Genomic DNA, 16,063 nt, shown 5'->3' with positions numbered 1-16,063 from the left:
AGCCTTCTACCACTATGCTTTGTATCCTATTACTAAGCTGGTTTTCTGATCCATCTCGCCAAGTTTCCCTCAATTCCACATGCTTTAACCTTCTCAATCAGTCTGTCATGTGGTACCTTGTCAAAAGTTTTGATAAGACTACATTGCCTGAACTTACTCATTCACATACTTATCACATTTTTGAAAAATTTGAACAAATTGTCAGGAATGACTTACCTCTGATGAAGCCATGACAAGGCATTTTCTCTGCTTAAGGCGCAGATTTGTCTGGTTCTATTTTTTGACTTGTACCCCCCAGTTGGCTGTAGACCAAACTACAATCCTAGCCTGTGTGTAATATTCATGGACTTATAGGGAAGTAACCTGATCTCAAAATAGCTGCCTCTGACCTCTCCATGTGTCGAGAGTCGGAACCATGTTAGCTTTAGATCTACACGGAAAAGCTCATTAGTTACTCTTGCAGCAAATTTCTTTTCTTCTGAGAAGTGATGCTGAAGTTTACCTGTTTATTCCTGTTACCAGCTCAGTTATAGGACTTTGGAATGTGTTCCTGGTCTACTCACTAGTGGCTCCAGTGGTGGATTCTATGGAACTGACCTTAAAACAGTCTGACTCTTCTTCAGAACTTGAACAATTCAGAGTCAAAGAATCCCTACAGTGTGGAAGCAGGCCATTTGTCTCCTTGAGACGACATTGACCCTCCGAAGAGCATCCCACCCAGACTACACCTCACCCTACCCCTATAATCCTGCATTTTCCATGGCTAATCCACCTAGACTGCACATCCCTGGACACTTGGGGGCAATTCAGCATGGCCAATCCACTTAACCTGCACATCTTTGGACAGTGGGAGGAAACCGGAGCACGCAGAGGAAACCCACGCAGACATGAGCAGAATGTGCAAACTCACACAGACGGTGGACTCAAACCGAGGTCCCTGGTGCTGTAAGGCAGCAGTGCTAACCACTGAGCCACTGTGCTACCCCAGCCACTTGACCATCCGGATTTATTGCGCGCAGGATGCATGATCCCTTTCGTCTCCCTCCATGTCTGAGCTGCAGTCCCAATTTCATACAAACCACAAGATACAATCCTTAAAAGCGTCACACTGTTTGAAACCTCCCAGTGATATCCATACTGATGCCTGTGTTTCCTACAGCAGTGACTATGTTTCAGTAAAGTGTTTTGTCAGGTATAAAGTGCTCTGGGTACTCTGAGGCTGTGAAATGCACTTTTAGAAAGTAAGACAGTCTCTTTTTTTTTAACCTTACCTATCCTTTCATGGATGTGTAAAATGGAGGAAGTGAGGAGGTTCAGATGAACGGAGACCGACTCAGACCCTGGTCTCCTCCAGCTGTAGACTTGTCCCCACTCCACATCCTATACTTTCAACTTGAAATATCTTGTTTACCATGTGAAAATAAACAAATGCTTAAAGCTCAAGGATGAAAAAAAGACTTCAGATGTTGAAGTTGCAGTCAAGCCCTTCATTTTAATTGTGTCGTTAACTCAAATATTGCTTCTATAAACAGCTATTTCCTGTACTCTCTTCCATGCTACTGTATTCTACAATTAGGAGGCACCCCGGTAGAAATAAAAGAAAAGTAGCTTTTCAAAACAAGAGTTGTTCAAATACAGCCCGCGGTCACTGCATATAGTCAACAGAATCTTCAATGGGCAATATGTTGTCTCCAAAGTGGTGTTCGTGTTGGAACCTGCCATTGTTGTTAACTTTCCCGAGGAAGGTCGACAGAGCAGTTTTTAATTTGGTCTGTTTTTCTTTTTGAAATGCTGCCTTTTTACTATCACTAACCTCAGCCCCTCTCTTGCCAGTCCTGGTGGGTTATTAAACCAGAAATATTGACTGGTCTGTCAGTGTTGGACATGCAGGACCCTGTAAGGGTCAATTCTGAGTGAGCTGAGAGTTTCTGATGCTCAATGGACTAAAGAGCTGGGTTCTGGAGCTCTTGTGGTGCAGTGGTAGTGCCCCTACCTCTCAGCCAGGAGGCCTGGGTTCATGACACACCTCTGCAGCAGGTGGGACATAATGTGTCTGAGCAGGTTGATTTAGTTAGGGATTGGAGTGCATTATTCCTCAAGAAGTGAGTGATGACAGACTGGTTTGCATGCATTAACAAGCACTAACATCTCACTATTCCACCTCACTGTTAAGCAGTTTACCATTCTCCCTCCCCTTGGCAGGAAACCAGGCGGTAATAATTCCCCATGTGAAAGTCAGAGCAGGTACCCAGTGACTGCAGCTCACTGCTTGTTTCTCTGGGCTTCCGCTTTTGAAACAATGTTCCAAGAACATAGGTCATGCACCTGCCCAATCACTTCAGGACTTCCAGGTCCCAGATTATGGAGCAATTGACTGGAAAGGTGTGGGGCAGCTGCCGATTGCTAGTGCTTGACTGAATGCTAGGCTAGGTTTCAAATACAGTAAGGGGAAAAGGAAATCTGGCAGGTCCCCAGTGTCTAGTATGTCCCCCTGCAGAGACTGGGAGAATGTGAAGAATGTGGGGTGTAGGTACTGAGGCAAGTTTGGGAGGACAGCATGAAAAAACTCTCTTGTGCTCAGGGAGAGATACCCTACAGAAAACTTTGCCAAAATTGATAGTCAATTCCTGGTAAAACCCAGGTCTACATCAAATTCCCGAAGGTGCTCAAACCACTCGCATCTGTCTGTAATAGCTAATAGACCACTTACTAAATCATCAGTGAAGTTCAGCAGTTTGTGACTGTCTCCATATGGTCTCGAATTCAATGTGACCCCTGTTCCTCCCATCCAGTAACACTGAAATCTACAAACTGTTCAAACTGCTTCATCAGTGGCTCATGAGAATCATTGCCCCAATGAGATGGAAGGACTGAAGATTTTTACTTGTATACCTTGCAAGGCATTTCATCTCGCTGCAGAGCTTGGTTGAACTCTCAGAGGTTTTGCAAACGAGTATCAGTGTCAAATGCTGCTGTACCCAGGAGGTGTACTGAGTCCTCTCCCCAAGCTGGGTTCAGAAGTAGAATAGGCATTTCTTTGGGCCAGGGGTTTTCCAGGATGGGATCCAAGGTCTTCTCACCTTTAAGGTCGGGAGGGGAGTACCCATGATGGGCATCCAGTGCCCCCCAACTGCTGATTCTCAGAATCGCAGGATTGTTACTGTGAAGCTGAGGCCATTCAGCCCCTCATGCCTGCACCTGCTGAAGCCCTGAATTGGGTCAGGGATGGCCAGTTGAAGGTTTCATTCTGCTGCCCTGGCAGTTGCCAAAGAGCATGGGGAAAGCCTTGTTTCAAAGCCACTCAGTATTTCATTGAGGGACAACACCTTCCAAAACGACGACTGCTTTCATCTAGAAGGACAAGGGCAACAGATACATGGGAACATCTTCAAGATCCCCTCACTACCCTGACTTGGAAATATATTGCTGTTCCTTCACTGTCACTGGGTCGAAATCCTAGAATTCCCTCCCTATAACAGCATTGTGGGTCAACCTACAGCATGAGGACTGCAGCGGTTCAATAAGGCAGCTCACCACTCCTTTCTCAAGGGGCAGTTAGGGACGGGGAATACATGCTGGCCCAGTCATTCCTACATCTCTCGAATGAAGTAAAAGAAGATTTGCCAGACTTCCTGAGTTTTCCAGCGCCTTCTGTTTTTATTTCAGATTTCCAGCATTTAGCATTTATTTTGAAATTTTCATTTGTTGGCACCTTTAAATCGCTAGCTCTTACAGTCTCCAGGGGTTAACTTCTGGATTCAAAGGACTGGAAGGATAGAACGTAGAACATAGAACAGTACAGCCCTTCGGCCCACGATGTTGTGCTGAACTCCTAATCCTAAGGTCTATCTAACCTCCACCCCTACCTTATACTATCATCCATATGCCTATCTAATAGCCGCTTAAATGCCCCTAATGCTCCACTACCCTCTCCGGCAATGCATTCCACGCCCCTACCACTCTCTGAGTAAAGAACCTACCTCTGACGTCTCCCCTGTATCTACCTCCACTCACTTTAAAACTATGCCCCCTCGTAATAGCTACCTCCACCCTAGGAAAAAGTCTCTGGCTGTCCACTCTATCTATACCTCTGATCATTTTGTACACCTGTATCAAGTCACCTCTCATCCTACATCGTTCTAAAGAGAAAAGCCCTAGTTCTCTCAACCTTTCCTCGTAAGACCTTCCCTCCATTCCAGGCAACATTCTGGTAAATCTCCTCTGCACCTTTTCCAACGCCCCCACTTCCTTCCTGTAATGAGACGACCAGAACTGGACACAATACTCCAGATGTGGCCGAACCAGGCTTTTGTATAACTGGAGCATAACTTCACGGCTCTTGAACTTGATCCCTCTAATGAAAGTTAACACACCATACACCTTCTTAAAAACTCTATCCACCTGGGTGGCAGCTTTCAGGGAACCGTGAACATGAACCCCAAGATCTCTCCACTCCTCCACACTGCCAAGGATCTTTCTGTTAACCCTGTATTCTGCTTTCAAGTTTGTCCTTCCAAAATGAATCATCTCTCGCTTTTCAGGGTTAAACTCCATCTGCCACTTCTCAGCCCAGCCATGCATCCTATCAATGTCCCTTTGTAACCTAGAACAGATCTCTGCACTGTCCACAATGTGACTCACCTTCGTATCGTCTGTGAACTTGCTAATCCACCCTTCTACTCCTTCATCCAAATCATTTACAAAAATCACAAATAGAAGGGGACCCAGGACAGATCCTTGTGGTACACCACTCGTAACTGAGCACCATGTTGAATATTTTCCGTCCACTACCACCCTTTGTTTTCTAAGGGTCAGCCAATTTTGAATCCAATCTGCCACATTTCCCCCTATCCCATGCCTCCTTACCTTCTGCATGAGCCTACCATGGGGAACCTTATCAAACGCCTTACTTAAATCCATGTATACCACATCCACTGCTCTACTTTCATCCACGTGTTTGGTCACCTCTTCAAAGAATTCAATAAGGTTTGTGAGGCATGATCTACCCCTTACAAATCCATGCTGACTATCACGAATCAAACTGTGCCTTTCCAAGTGATCATACATCCTATCTCTTAAAGCCCTTTCCAATAATTTGCCCACCACTGACATAAGACTAACTAGCCTGTAATTTCCGGGGTTATCCCTATTCCCTTTTTTGAACAAGGGAATGACGTTTGTCTCTCTCCAATCTTCCCGCACTACACCGTGGACAGTGAGGACGAAAAGATCATCGTCAAAGGCCCTGCGATCTCTTCCCTCGCTTTCCATAGAGTCCTTGGATAAATCCCATCAGGCTGGGGGACTTATCTATCTTCAACTTCCTCAAAATTCCTAGCACATCTTCCTTACTAACATTGACCTTCTCTAGCCTACCAGCCTGTTACACACTGTCCTCCCCCACAACGAGATCCCTCTCAGTTGTGAATACCAAAGAAAAGTGTTCATTAAGGACCTCTCCTGTCTCTTTAGGCTCCGTGCACAAATTCCCTTTACAATCCTTGATCGGCCCTACCCTTTCTCTGGTCAAATAGGAGCTGGCTTTAAACTACAAAACAGCAGGTATGGTTCTCGATGATTTATAGAGTTTAGATGGTGAGATGTCTGATATCACTGTGACAACTCTTCCTGAAGGAATGTGAAGCAGTAGTTGATGTTAGACATGTTCACACAGTCCAGTTCTTTGTGTGTAGCCAAACCATTAAGTGCTGAGCTATGAGTAATTGCCGCTTTCGTAAATGTATGTCTCAGTCAAGGTTGTGAGAACATGTTTGATAATGCCAGAATTGGACAAATGAATTAGAAATAGTATTACAAAGTATTTTGTACAAAAGCAGGAATTATCTGCCTTCCAGCTCCTAATAGCCACATGAGCCTCCTCCCAAACTCTCTCATTTGTCCCTACCAACGCATCCTTCTATTCCTTAAATTGGTGGTTTCTGCTCACGTTGTTGACCCCCTCACAACAACTACTCCTTGTGTGTTTTTTTTAAACTTCATTCATGGAATGTGGGTGTCAGTGTCTGGGCCCAGCATTTATTGCCCATCCCTAGTTGCTCTTGAGGAGGTGGTGGTGAGCTGCATTCTTGAACCACTGCAGTCCACGTGCAGTAGGTTGACCCCCAATGCCCTTAGGAAGGAAATTCCAGGATTTTGACACAGGGTTACTTAAGGAACGGCAATGTTTTTTCAAGTCAGGGATGGTGAGTGGCTTGGAGGGGAACTTGCAGATATTGGTGTTCCCTGTACTGTGCTGTACTGTTCTATGTTCTAAGTGGGTTGCTTTGTCCTGGATGGTGTCAAGCATGGTGTTTGAACTAAGGCTGTAATGATGTCAGGAGCTGAGAGGCCATGACGGAACCCTGAATAGGCTGGGACATTTTTCCTTGGAACATCGGAGGCTGAGGGTGACCTTTATAGAGGTTTATAAAATCATGAGAGGCATAGATAAGGTGAAGAGACAAGGTCTCTTTCCTATGGTAGGAAAGTCCAAAACTAGAGGATACTGGTTAAAGTTGAAAGGGGAAAGATTTATAAGGGACCTGAACGACAGCTTTTTCATGCAGACGGAGGTGCATGTATGGAACGAGCTGCCAGAGGAAGTGGTGGAGGCTGGTACAATTACAAGATTTGAAAGGCATCTGGATTAGGACATGGCTAAGAAAAGTTTAGAGGAATATGGGCCAAATTCAGGCAAATGGGACTAGTTCAGTTTGGGGAAACATTTTTGGATGAGTTGGACCGAAGGGTCTGTTTTCGTGCTGTATTACTCTGTGACTGTCTGGATTTCAGTTCCACCTCAAACCTCACCTGTTTTTGACCCTGTCCTTTTCTGATCCAGGAGGGATGGAGGAAGCAGTTGTGTTGGCCCTTTCCGAAGCTACCGTTCTTGCAACATTCAGGTACTATGTGACTCTCCCAAGTGTGAACGGGGTCCAGAGTGTGTGGGTGTGCTTCTTGGTAACCCCAGGGTGGGGTGGGTGGTATGGGGTTAATACCTGCAGTCCAAGCCCTGTTAGTGCAAGGACTGAGCTGATCCTAAGAGTCAGTAAGGAATACTGTTGTTAAATGTAGCAATGTCTCCCTAATGGAGTCAGAGTGGGAAAACTCTCCAGTCTGTCTGTTTCTCAATTTTGAGGCCAATTGGATGTGGTGCCCTGGATTAGTCATCCCTAACCCCGGTTTATGTTATGGCAGGGATTCGAATCCCACCAGGTGAAATTGGGATTTGATAAATATCAAGAATAGAAAGCTTGTCTAATGTAAAAAAACCCTATCTGGTTCAGTAATGCCCTTTTTGAAAGTGGGCGCGTGGAATTTGCTGTCCTTACCTGGTCTCACCTACATGTGACTCCAGACCCACATCGAAATTAAGATCTTCCAAAATGGCTCAAGGGAGGGCAATTAGGGATGAGAAGAAATACAAGGCAAGAGACCAGACTGCAAGTGTCTTCTATTGTACAACAAGGTAAATAGACATTCTGGTAAATCTTAGAGCTGCATTGCCATATTCCCCTGAACAAGGCGGGGAGAAAGAGGGGGGGATTATCGGAATTTAGAAGGGGGGACTCTAAGCGTTCTGTTCACTACTGGAGGCATTAGAGAGGGGTTTGTGTTCAGTCACGCCCTGTGCTGACATACATCTGCAGATGGTGCCAGTTGGGTCGGTTTTAAAAAGCGAAATTCGAGTCGGCGTAGAGGTAATGAGCCCAAATCTCTGGGGTTGCCTTCCTCACTTCTCTTCCCTACCACATTCCTGTTCTGTCACTCGTAATATCCCACCAGCTTGACCAAGCCCAGAGGACATGGATTTAAGGGTTTTTTGTTAATTCATTCTTGGGATGAGGGCATCGCCAGCTAGGCCTGCATTTATTGTCCATTCCTAATTGCCCAGAGGGCATTAAGTGTCAACCACATTACTGTGGGTTTGGATCATATGTAGGCCAGACCAGGTAAAGATGTCAGTTTTCTTCCCTAAAGGACATTAAATTTTCCTGACAATGGACTCACGGTCATCATGAGACTTCTAATTCCAGATTTTTATTGAATTCAGATTCCACCGTCTGCCATGGTGGGAATTGAACCCAGATCATTACCTGGGTCTCTGGATTAACAATCCAGTGATAATACCACTTGGCCATCACCTCCGCCATTGGGCAGGTGGTGTGGAAAAGGATTGGAACACAGAAACATAGGATTAGGAGGAAGAATGTTCCTCTGCAGTGAGCGGTAATGACCTTTTCATAACAGAGATCAGCAGCTGTGTGGCTGCTCAAAGCTCATAAACTTTCAACCATACAGGGACAAACTGCTCAATGGGGAGATAGCACAAGTTTCATGGCCTAAATGGCCTCTTCCTCGTGACACCATCGCTGGCAACCTCTGGAGGTCTTGGCCAGTGCCCTGGAGAGCCTGTGTAGTACCTGGTCACGATTAGAAAGGCAGCATTGGGCCATCCCCTAATGATCGAGGACCCTGGGGTTGGATGGCCAATCAGATGCCAGCAGTTTGTCCTTACTTATTGGCACCATGGAGTAGGCAGTGGCTGGTACTGGTACTGCACCCATCCCTAGCACTCGGATTGAGGAGGGACCTCGTCAGAGGCGGGTCAGGGCGCATAGGGGTCTTCAGGATGGACAGAGGAGGCCCTGAGCAAGCACCCTGTCCCCCTTATTTCCTGATTCTGGGTCCCTCAGTCAGGCACCAAGTGGCTTTGAGAGCAAGACCTTTCCCAGTCCCCTCAAGGCCCACACTCACAAGGGGGAGTAGACAAGGAGATGGAGTCAGAAAGTGAGGTTAGAAGAGAGAAGGGGGCTGTAGAGAGAAGAGAGGGAAAAGCAGGATTAGTAAGGAGAGTGTGGGGAGGGAGTACGGAAAGTTGGGGACGAGAGAGTTTGATGAAAAGGAATGGGGGAAGGGAGTGGAAACTGTGGGGAGGGAGCGGGGACACTCCGATCTCCCCCCTCCCTGACCTCACTCCGATCTTCCTCACTGTCGGTGTTTGATATTTCCCCAAGGATTGTCCTGAGGGTTCGAGAGATTTCCGGGAGGAGCAGTGTTCTGCCTTCGATGGAACAGACTTCCAGGGGAAGCACTACAAATGGCTGCCGTATTACGGAGGTACAGCTCTCAAGAAATAAGTCTATGTAAAGTAAATATTTAAACGGTCCTCAAACACTGCCTGGACCCTCACCTCTTACCCTGGCCACATACTTTCTCGATCATCAGTCAGTTTCACCATGTCCTCAGTATATTGTTGAGATCCTGGTTGTAACAGGGAGAAAGCTGGATGGAAATCTTAGAGAAGCTGAAAGCGTTGGCTGCTTTCCAATGTGGAAGTTTGAACTGAAGCTGTCTCTCTCAGACAGTATAATAGACACCATGTCCATAATTGAAGAGCAAGGGTTTGCCCTGGGGTTTCTAACCCATCAACAAACATCACTTTTATGTCAGATTTTCCTCATCCTGACATCCTTGTTTGTGGGAACTTGCCGTGTGCAAATTGGCTGCTCTACCCTTCCCCATTCCAATGGCGACTATACTTCATTGGCCTTGGGATGTGCTGTGAATGGCGTTACATAAATGCAAGTCTTTCTGCCTTTTAAGCAAGCTTTGAACATGCCATTTGATTCAGACTTGATTGATATCCTTACCAGCCAGTGTTCTGGAGAGGATTACTCCCCCTTTTTTTAACTCCTAGGCATTCTGTGCTATTAAGGGCACAGATTTCAGAGAATTGGGATAATGGCAAGCGTGTGATTTTTGGTTTTTGATTTAAAACCAGTGATCTGTAACACAGTGTCCGAAAGGATGGTACAGGGTGATTCAGGAATAACTTACAGAAGGGAATGAGCTCAATATGCAATGGGGAATGATTAGGATGGTGTGAGGGTGGGGGTGGGGGTGGATTTGTATCAAAACCAGCACTGGGCGCAAACAGCCCTTATGGGTTGTAAAAAAACCTGAACAAGTCTTCAGTGGTTAGTTGCCTCATGGATTGTCTGAAAGGGGCAGCTCAGGGGTGTAGCGCTGTGAGTAGAGGGACAGTCTTCATTGGCCAAACAGCCTTTTGGGCAAAGGGATCAGTAGGGGAGTGAAGTAATGAGGTGATGATGACGGCAAGGTCTCCATCTTCCCACAGCTGCGAATAAGTGTGAGCTGAACTGCATCCCCCAGGGTGAAAACTTTTATTACCGACACAAAGAGGCGGTCAAAGATGGCACGCTGTGTGAACCAGGAAGTCGTAATGTCTGTGTTGATGGTGTCTGCAAGGTACGTTCACTCATTGCTAGCCCACAGCTCGAAGCTACAAGCTAGTGTAACTCCGTGTGGACAGAGCGAGGTTGCTCTGCCTGTGGGAACTACCATATACATACCTGAAATCGTTCGGAGAGGTTGGACTAAATCTGTTCAGAACAATCGTGAGAGGAAGCAACAACCCCCCCACCGACCATTTATTTCCCGCCCCACCCTATCACCAACTGTACCAAACTCCCATCTCTCTCTGGGATCCAGGCATTCTCAGACACCTTGTTGAAGTGACTATTATTCACAAAATAGCCCAGAAACACACCCACTCGCTCCTTCCCTGGAGACAATGCAGGAGTGAGAACCTCCACCAAAATGTACCCCTTCACCTGTCAAGTCAGTGGGATTGAGGCATGTTTTAGGGGCCTTGGTGGTACAAGTAGAGTGGGCAGCTTGCTGAGCCAGTGGTAAAAACATATTCGACACCTGAGGCTGCACTGAACATCATAGCCAGTAAGGGGGCGGTGGTGGGGGGGATGGGGGGGAGCGGTGCGGGGGTCATGTCCTGGCTGCTTCATTATTCAGCCTTTGCTTTATATCCCCCTTCTGTTTTGTAGAATTTATATAAAATTCACTGCCAAAATTGATGTTATTGCAACCAACTGAACATTGTGTGTCTGTATGTGCCAATGCTGCCAACCTTTGCCCATTGATTAATTCACCCTCACCCCCCCAGAACCGGTTTTATGGCATTCCACGTGCACTCGATCTCGTCTGTGGGAAATCCAACTCCATCTGCACACTAGCTAGGATAGCAACATTCAGCAGCAGAGGGAAGACGAATGATCCCAAACAAAAATATTAACTGTGCAGTAAAGAATCAGGGAGCCTGAATTAGAACAAGGCAGGAAGCCTGCTACAGAAGACAGAGTTTGAGGGACTGAGTGAATGCTCAGTTCAGTCTTCACTCAGTTTCAAATTTTTGCAGACACTGAGGATCTGCAGATTGTCCTCACTCAGCCAGTGCCCCAGGACGATTTACCTGCCTGTAATAGGCATAGACTTTGATAACTCTGATATGCCTTCTTTGCTGAATGGCACTGGCTGACCCACACTTTTGTAATCTGTGTTAATATTATCTCAAACGAAATGTTGCAAACTTACCAGCTCTGGGTTGGCACAGAATGAATGGCTCTGAGCTATCTAGTAACTTCACTTTTTCTTTGACTTTCATTTATAGACAGTTGGTTGTGACAATATGCTGGAATCATCACAAGTTGAAGACAAATGCCTGGAATGCGGGGGAGATGGCAGCAGCTGCTATGTAGTCAAGGGAACGTTTACTGCTGCTGACTTGTCTATAGGTACAGAACTAAACGTAGCTGTGTTACTCCTGTCATCAGCTTTCAGTGTGAATCTGAATGTTGGAGGTTTGACCTGTCATCAAACATCCTGTCCTTATTTACAGGGTACAACCAAATCCACATCATTCCCATCGGGGCTATGAGTATTCGTATCCAAGAAGTAGTACCCACAAGAAACTTCCTCGGTAAATACCTTGCTCTCTTCCTTCATTTGTTTTTTCCTGTTTCAAAAAGTCAAATGTTTACTGGAACCAGTTCCCCTTGATCTGTCTCTGGGTGAGTGGGATTTACTGGGTCCAGATCCCCCTTGGTCTCTCTCTGGGTGAGTGGACTCTGTCGAGTCGTTGAACGTTGCTCCATGTTGTCAATCGCTACATAACAGCGGCATGGTGGTTCAGTGGTTAGTACTCCTGCCTCACAGCACCAGGGACCCGGGTTCAATTCCAGCTTCGGGTGACTGCATGGAGTTTGCACATTCTCCCCACGTCTGCGTGGGTTTCCTCCGGGTGCTCTGGTTTCCTTCCACAGTCCAGACATTTGCAGGTTAAGTGGATTGTTCATGCTAAATTGTCCATAGTGTTCAAGGATGTGTTGGTTAGGTGTGTTAGCCATAGGAAATACAGAATTACAGGGATAGGATCGAGGTGGGTGGTGGGTGGTGGGTGGGGGGATGCTGGTGAGGGTGAGTCTGGGTGGATGTTCTTTGGAGACTTAGTGTGGACTTGTTGGGCTGAATGGGCTGTTTCCACACTGTAGGGATTCTGTAGATAAGGAAGAAAGTCCCTGTGCTTGTTAAATATCTCACACAGTTTACAGGAGCTGTCTGGATAGAGCAGCTCTGGGGATTTCCTGCTCTACACTGACAGTGTATCCTGGTATACATTGCTCTTCCTGCAGAGATTGGGCTTCGCATTATTTCCTGATTAGTCGCTGACTGGACAGATCATTGCACAGATTCTGCCAACGTCTGGACTAACCCCTGTTTTCCTGTTTGTTTCTCAGTGATCAAGTGACAGTATGCAGGAATGGAGCCAGTGTGTGTATTTATCAATGTTGTAACAGCACAGCTATCAACAACAGGCACACTGTTGTGTCCTGCAGCTGTATTGGCTTCCACATGGACTGCAGTAGTTCAAGAAAGCAGCTCACTACCGCCTTCCCCAGGACAGTTACTCTTGGACAATAATTGAGAGAATTAATAAAAGTACTGTAAAACCATCCCGAGCTATTGTTTCCTTGAGAAACAGCCTCCCTATTCCTGGATTCTGAGCGAATCTTAGAAATGTAGAAAATGGGAGCAGGAATAGGCCATTCAGCCCTTAGAGCCTGCTACTCATTCATTATAATCATGGGTGATCATCCAACTCTGTTCCTGCTTTTCCTACGTATCCTTTGATCCCTTTAGCCCTAAGAACAAGATATAATTCCTTCTTGAAAATGTTCAATGTTTTGGCCTCAGCTGTTTTCTGTGGCGGTGAATGCCACAGGCTCACCACTCTCTGGGTGAAGACATTTCTCCTCATCTCAGACCTAAATGGCCTACTCCATATCCATCATTGCGGATTGGAAGATTAAAAGCGTTTAAAATCTTGATCCCCTCTCTCCTTGACTCTCTAACAGAACCTCAAACCAGGTCACCAACCTCTCCTTTGACCAATGTCAAACTACCACTACTATGGACCACTGTGTAATAAATACATCTACTCACTGTAAACAACAGTAAATCTTTTATAGTGGCTTTTCCTTTGTGAAATTAAACTGAATTAGAGCTTCACTTCCATTCTACATGTCAATGTTAGTATTTTTTCTGCTTGAATACAGGACTAACTGACTCTTTTACCTTCACCATTATTCTTTGATTCTGTAAGCCATATGAATAACAAAGCTCAAATGGAGTTTTATGAGACCTTTTCCCAGAATTGCTAGCTCTGACCTCTTGAGTCAACATGGTCCCAATCTTTTAAGTGTAAAATAACTTCAACGTTGCTGATTAGTTCCTCAATGATATGAGCCCATTTTCTACTGCCCAGGCCAGTATTTGAACTGGAGAGTTTGGAATCCTCTCTCTGATGTCATGCATAATTTCTACCCATCAAGAAAAGAATCACAAATTAGTGATTTATTTTGCTTCTTTAGGGGTTTCTGTGCACAATTTAACTGCTGTATTTCCCACATCACACCAACAAAAACACATTAAAATGATTTAATTTGGCATTAGGTATTTTGCCTTGTTTCCAGGTTGTGTATAAACACAAGTGTTTGATCTTTAGACACAATGTGGACAGTGGGCAGGGCCCTCAGTGAACTGGGCTGTGGTGGGATGGGTGACATAATTAGGCAGGGAATATCTCACTCCATCCTTACTGCTTTTCATGAGCAGCATATTGAGGTTCTCACTGGGCAGATCCCAGTTATCGGGGATTAATGTTTGTTAGATGCCTCGTTAACTCCCCTCTTATTCTTAACAAAAATTCTTCTCAATATTTTTACCAAACTCCAGTGCCATGACTTGCTGCTTGTTCTGAGGCCTCTCCAGCTTGGACAGTGCGTACATACTCGGAGCATGATCCCCAGGCACCAGAAACACCATGGTAGCATCTCACTGACGAGGCACTGCCCAGCAGCAACTAGCATTGAGAAGGCTGCAACGGAGAGACTGTGTGTGCACAGACAGGGGAGACAGTTTCTCAGAAACGCACTGGGTTGCCCAGCATTCCACCACCAACGCCCCCCCACCGCCCCCCACCCACCCAGCTACTCACACAGTTTGTGTCTACCTGTTTGCTCCCACCAGCCCAGCCCTGTCCTGTCCTGCTCAACTTTAGCAATCCCAGTCCTGCTCTGCTCATTAGCATGTTAGCAATTCAACCAGAGCTGGCACCACTGCTGTTCTTACTCAGGGGGGATAAGGACAGTGAGGGGAGTGGGGAGTGGGGAGGGGGTGGTGCGTGGAAACTGAAGGTGTGTGGGGGAAATGTGGAAAAGCATCAGAGGGCACACGGTGGGGCGAGGAGGAGGAATTGGCTGTCGGGATAAGAGGGGACATGGAGGCTCAGTAGGGGGTCGTGAAATGTTTCCCTGGTGACCAGGTTGGCTGCCATTGCTGACTGAGCTGTGTTGGCCGCCATTGCCTGTTGTTCCTGAGAGTGTGAATTGGAGCTGGGGAAACAGCTGGAGCAGTGTCCAGGATGAGCAGGCTCAGCGTCACTTCAGTGGGAGAAAGCATGGTATCCATGTCGTCTGGCCGCTGGGCCATTTGTGGGGCAAATCCATGAAAGCTGCTGTTGGATTTCCAATCATTTTACACAACCCCACCCAAACTCCAAATATGTCCAGTGCGATCATGGTACGGTCCAGATGCTGGTTAAAGGCAATTTGCTCCAAGCCATTGGTGGTAAGGTGGAATTTATCAATAGTCACGGTCCAGCAGGCCAGTGCTGGGAGTTGAACCACAATCCATACAGCTTAAGGCATCTGGTGGAGGGCTCAGTTCCTCCGTCAGAGACGTGTTGTGGGTGGTGTGAGCAGTTATCTGTTTGTGGGGTGTGGGGGAAAGGTTCAGAGGGTTATGTTGCACTGGTGTGGGGTGAGGAGTCAGTCAGTGAGGTCCCTTCACCAAGTGACTTCAGACATGCTGTGGGCTGGATGGCATTCTCCCTGTTATCCACGTCTGGAATCTCTATCTCTCTCTCTCCTTCTATTCCCAACTGAGGCCCTTTTTCTGCACAGAGCGATGGACCCTGCTCTTCTTCGTCACCGTGGCTGCCTTCTGGAATGGGAAGGAGTAACGTAGGTCGGCCCAGGATACAGGCTCGGGAGCAGGGAGCAGGACCCAGGTCCAGGTGCAGGCTGTGGACGCCCAGGAGCACCCAGCTCAGACAGAGCTCACAGCCACAAAGGCCCCTCAGTATGTGTCCAGCCCACAGGAGGAGCGCCATTCCCATGCCTGACTTTATTTCCTGGGGAGGATTAAGGAGCTGTGTCAAATCAGACTTCGTATATTATTCTGTGACACTGGGATGAATTGTGTCGGATGCTGGAGTGGGAAGCCATCCTGTTCCAGTGGCTTGGAAGGTGACAGCTGAATTCTCTGTGACTCACCCCTTCCAGGGAACGGCTGGAGACCTGTGTGTGATCTCTCAGTTGTGTACCCCCACAAATACGTCAGGGCAGTGACTGATGCCATCTGTGCAAGATCACTCTGGATCACCCATGGCAAGGACTTCCAGAAGGTGTTCAACAAGGTACCTCACAAAAAGGTTGTGCCATAAGATAAGAGCCCATGGTATTGGAGATAGTATTTTGGCAAGGATAGAAATTTGACAAATGGGCAGGAAACAGCTAATGGGGATAAGGAGTTCTTTCTCAGTTTGGTGATTTGTAACTGGTGGGGTTTCACAGAGGTCAGTGCTGGGACCGCAACTGTTTACAAAATGTATTAATGACTTGGC

General features: G+C 46.6%; 2 protein-coding genes across 10 annotated transcripts in view; one reads left to right on the top strand and one right to left on the bottom strand.

Annotated features, from left to right (window-relative positions):
* The window catches only part of LOC109922879 (papilin-like), a 50,291-nt gene extending 34,353 nt beyond the window's left edge, over positions 1 to 15,938 (top strand). Inside the window, exons 3-8 of one of the 4 annotated variants that reach the window (XM_048599606.1) lie at positions 6,842 to 6,902; positions 9,018 to 9,120; positions 10,142 to 10,272; positions 11,489 to 11,612; positions 11,717 to 11,797; positions 15,342 to 15,938. In XM_048599606.1, the coding sequence (XP_048455563.1) occupies positions 6,842 to 6,902; positions 9,018 to 9,120; positions 10,142 to 10,272; positions 11,489 to 11,612; positions 11,717 to 11,797; positions 15,342 to 15,400 (559 nt within the window). In that variant the 3' untranslated portion in view covers positions 15,401 to 15,938. Of the gene's footprint in view, positions 1 to 6,841; positions 6,903 to 9,017; positions 9,121 to 10,141; positions 10,273 to 11,488; positions 11,613 to 11,716; positions 11,798 to 12,614; positions 12,831 to 15,341 lie in introns of those variants that run through there. The other 3 variants (XM_048599607.1, XM_048599609.1, XM_048599608.1) reach the window with 3 other exon arrangements.
* Positions 1 to 16,063, bottom strand: part of numb (NUMB endocytic adaptor protein) — a 252,505-nt gene that overhangs the window by 188,273 nt on the left and 48,169 nt on the right. The window lies entirely within an intron of this gene.

The sequence above is a fragment of the Rhincodon typus genome, chromosome 8 (genome assembly GCF_021869965.1).
Source record: "Rhincodon typus isolate 14 chromosome 8, sRhiTyp1.1, whole genome shotgun sequence".
NCBI classification, from domain to species: domain Eukaryota; kingdom Metazoa; phylum Chordata; class Chondrichthyes; order Orectolobiformes; family Rhincodontidae; genus Rhincodon; species Rhincodon typus.
Note: the sequence above shows the minus strand (reverse complement) of the source record. Positions and strands in the feature narration are given on the sequence as shown.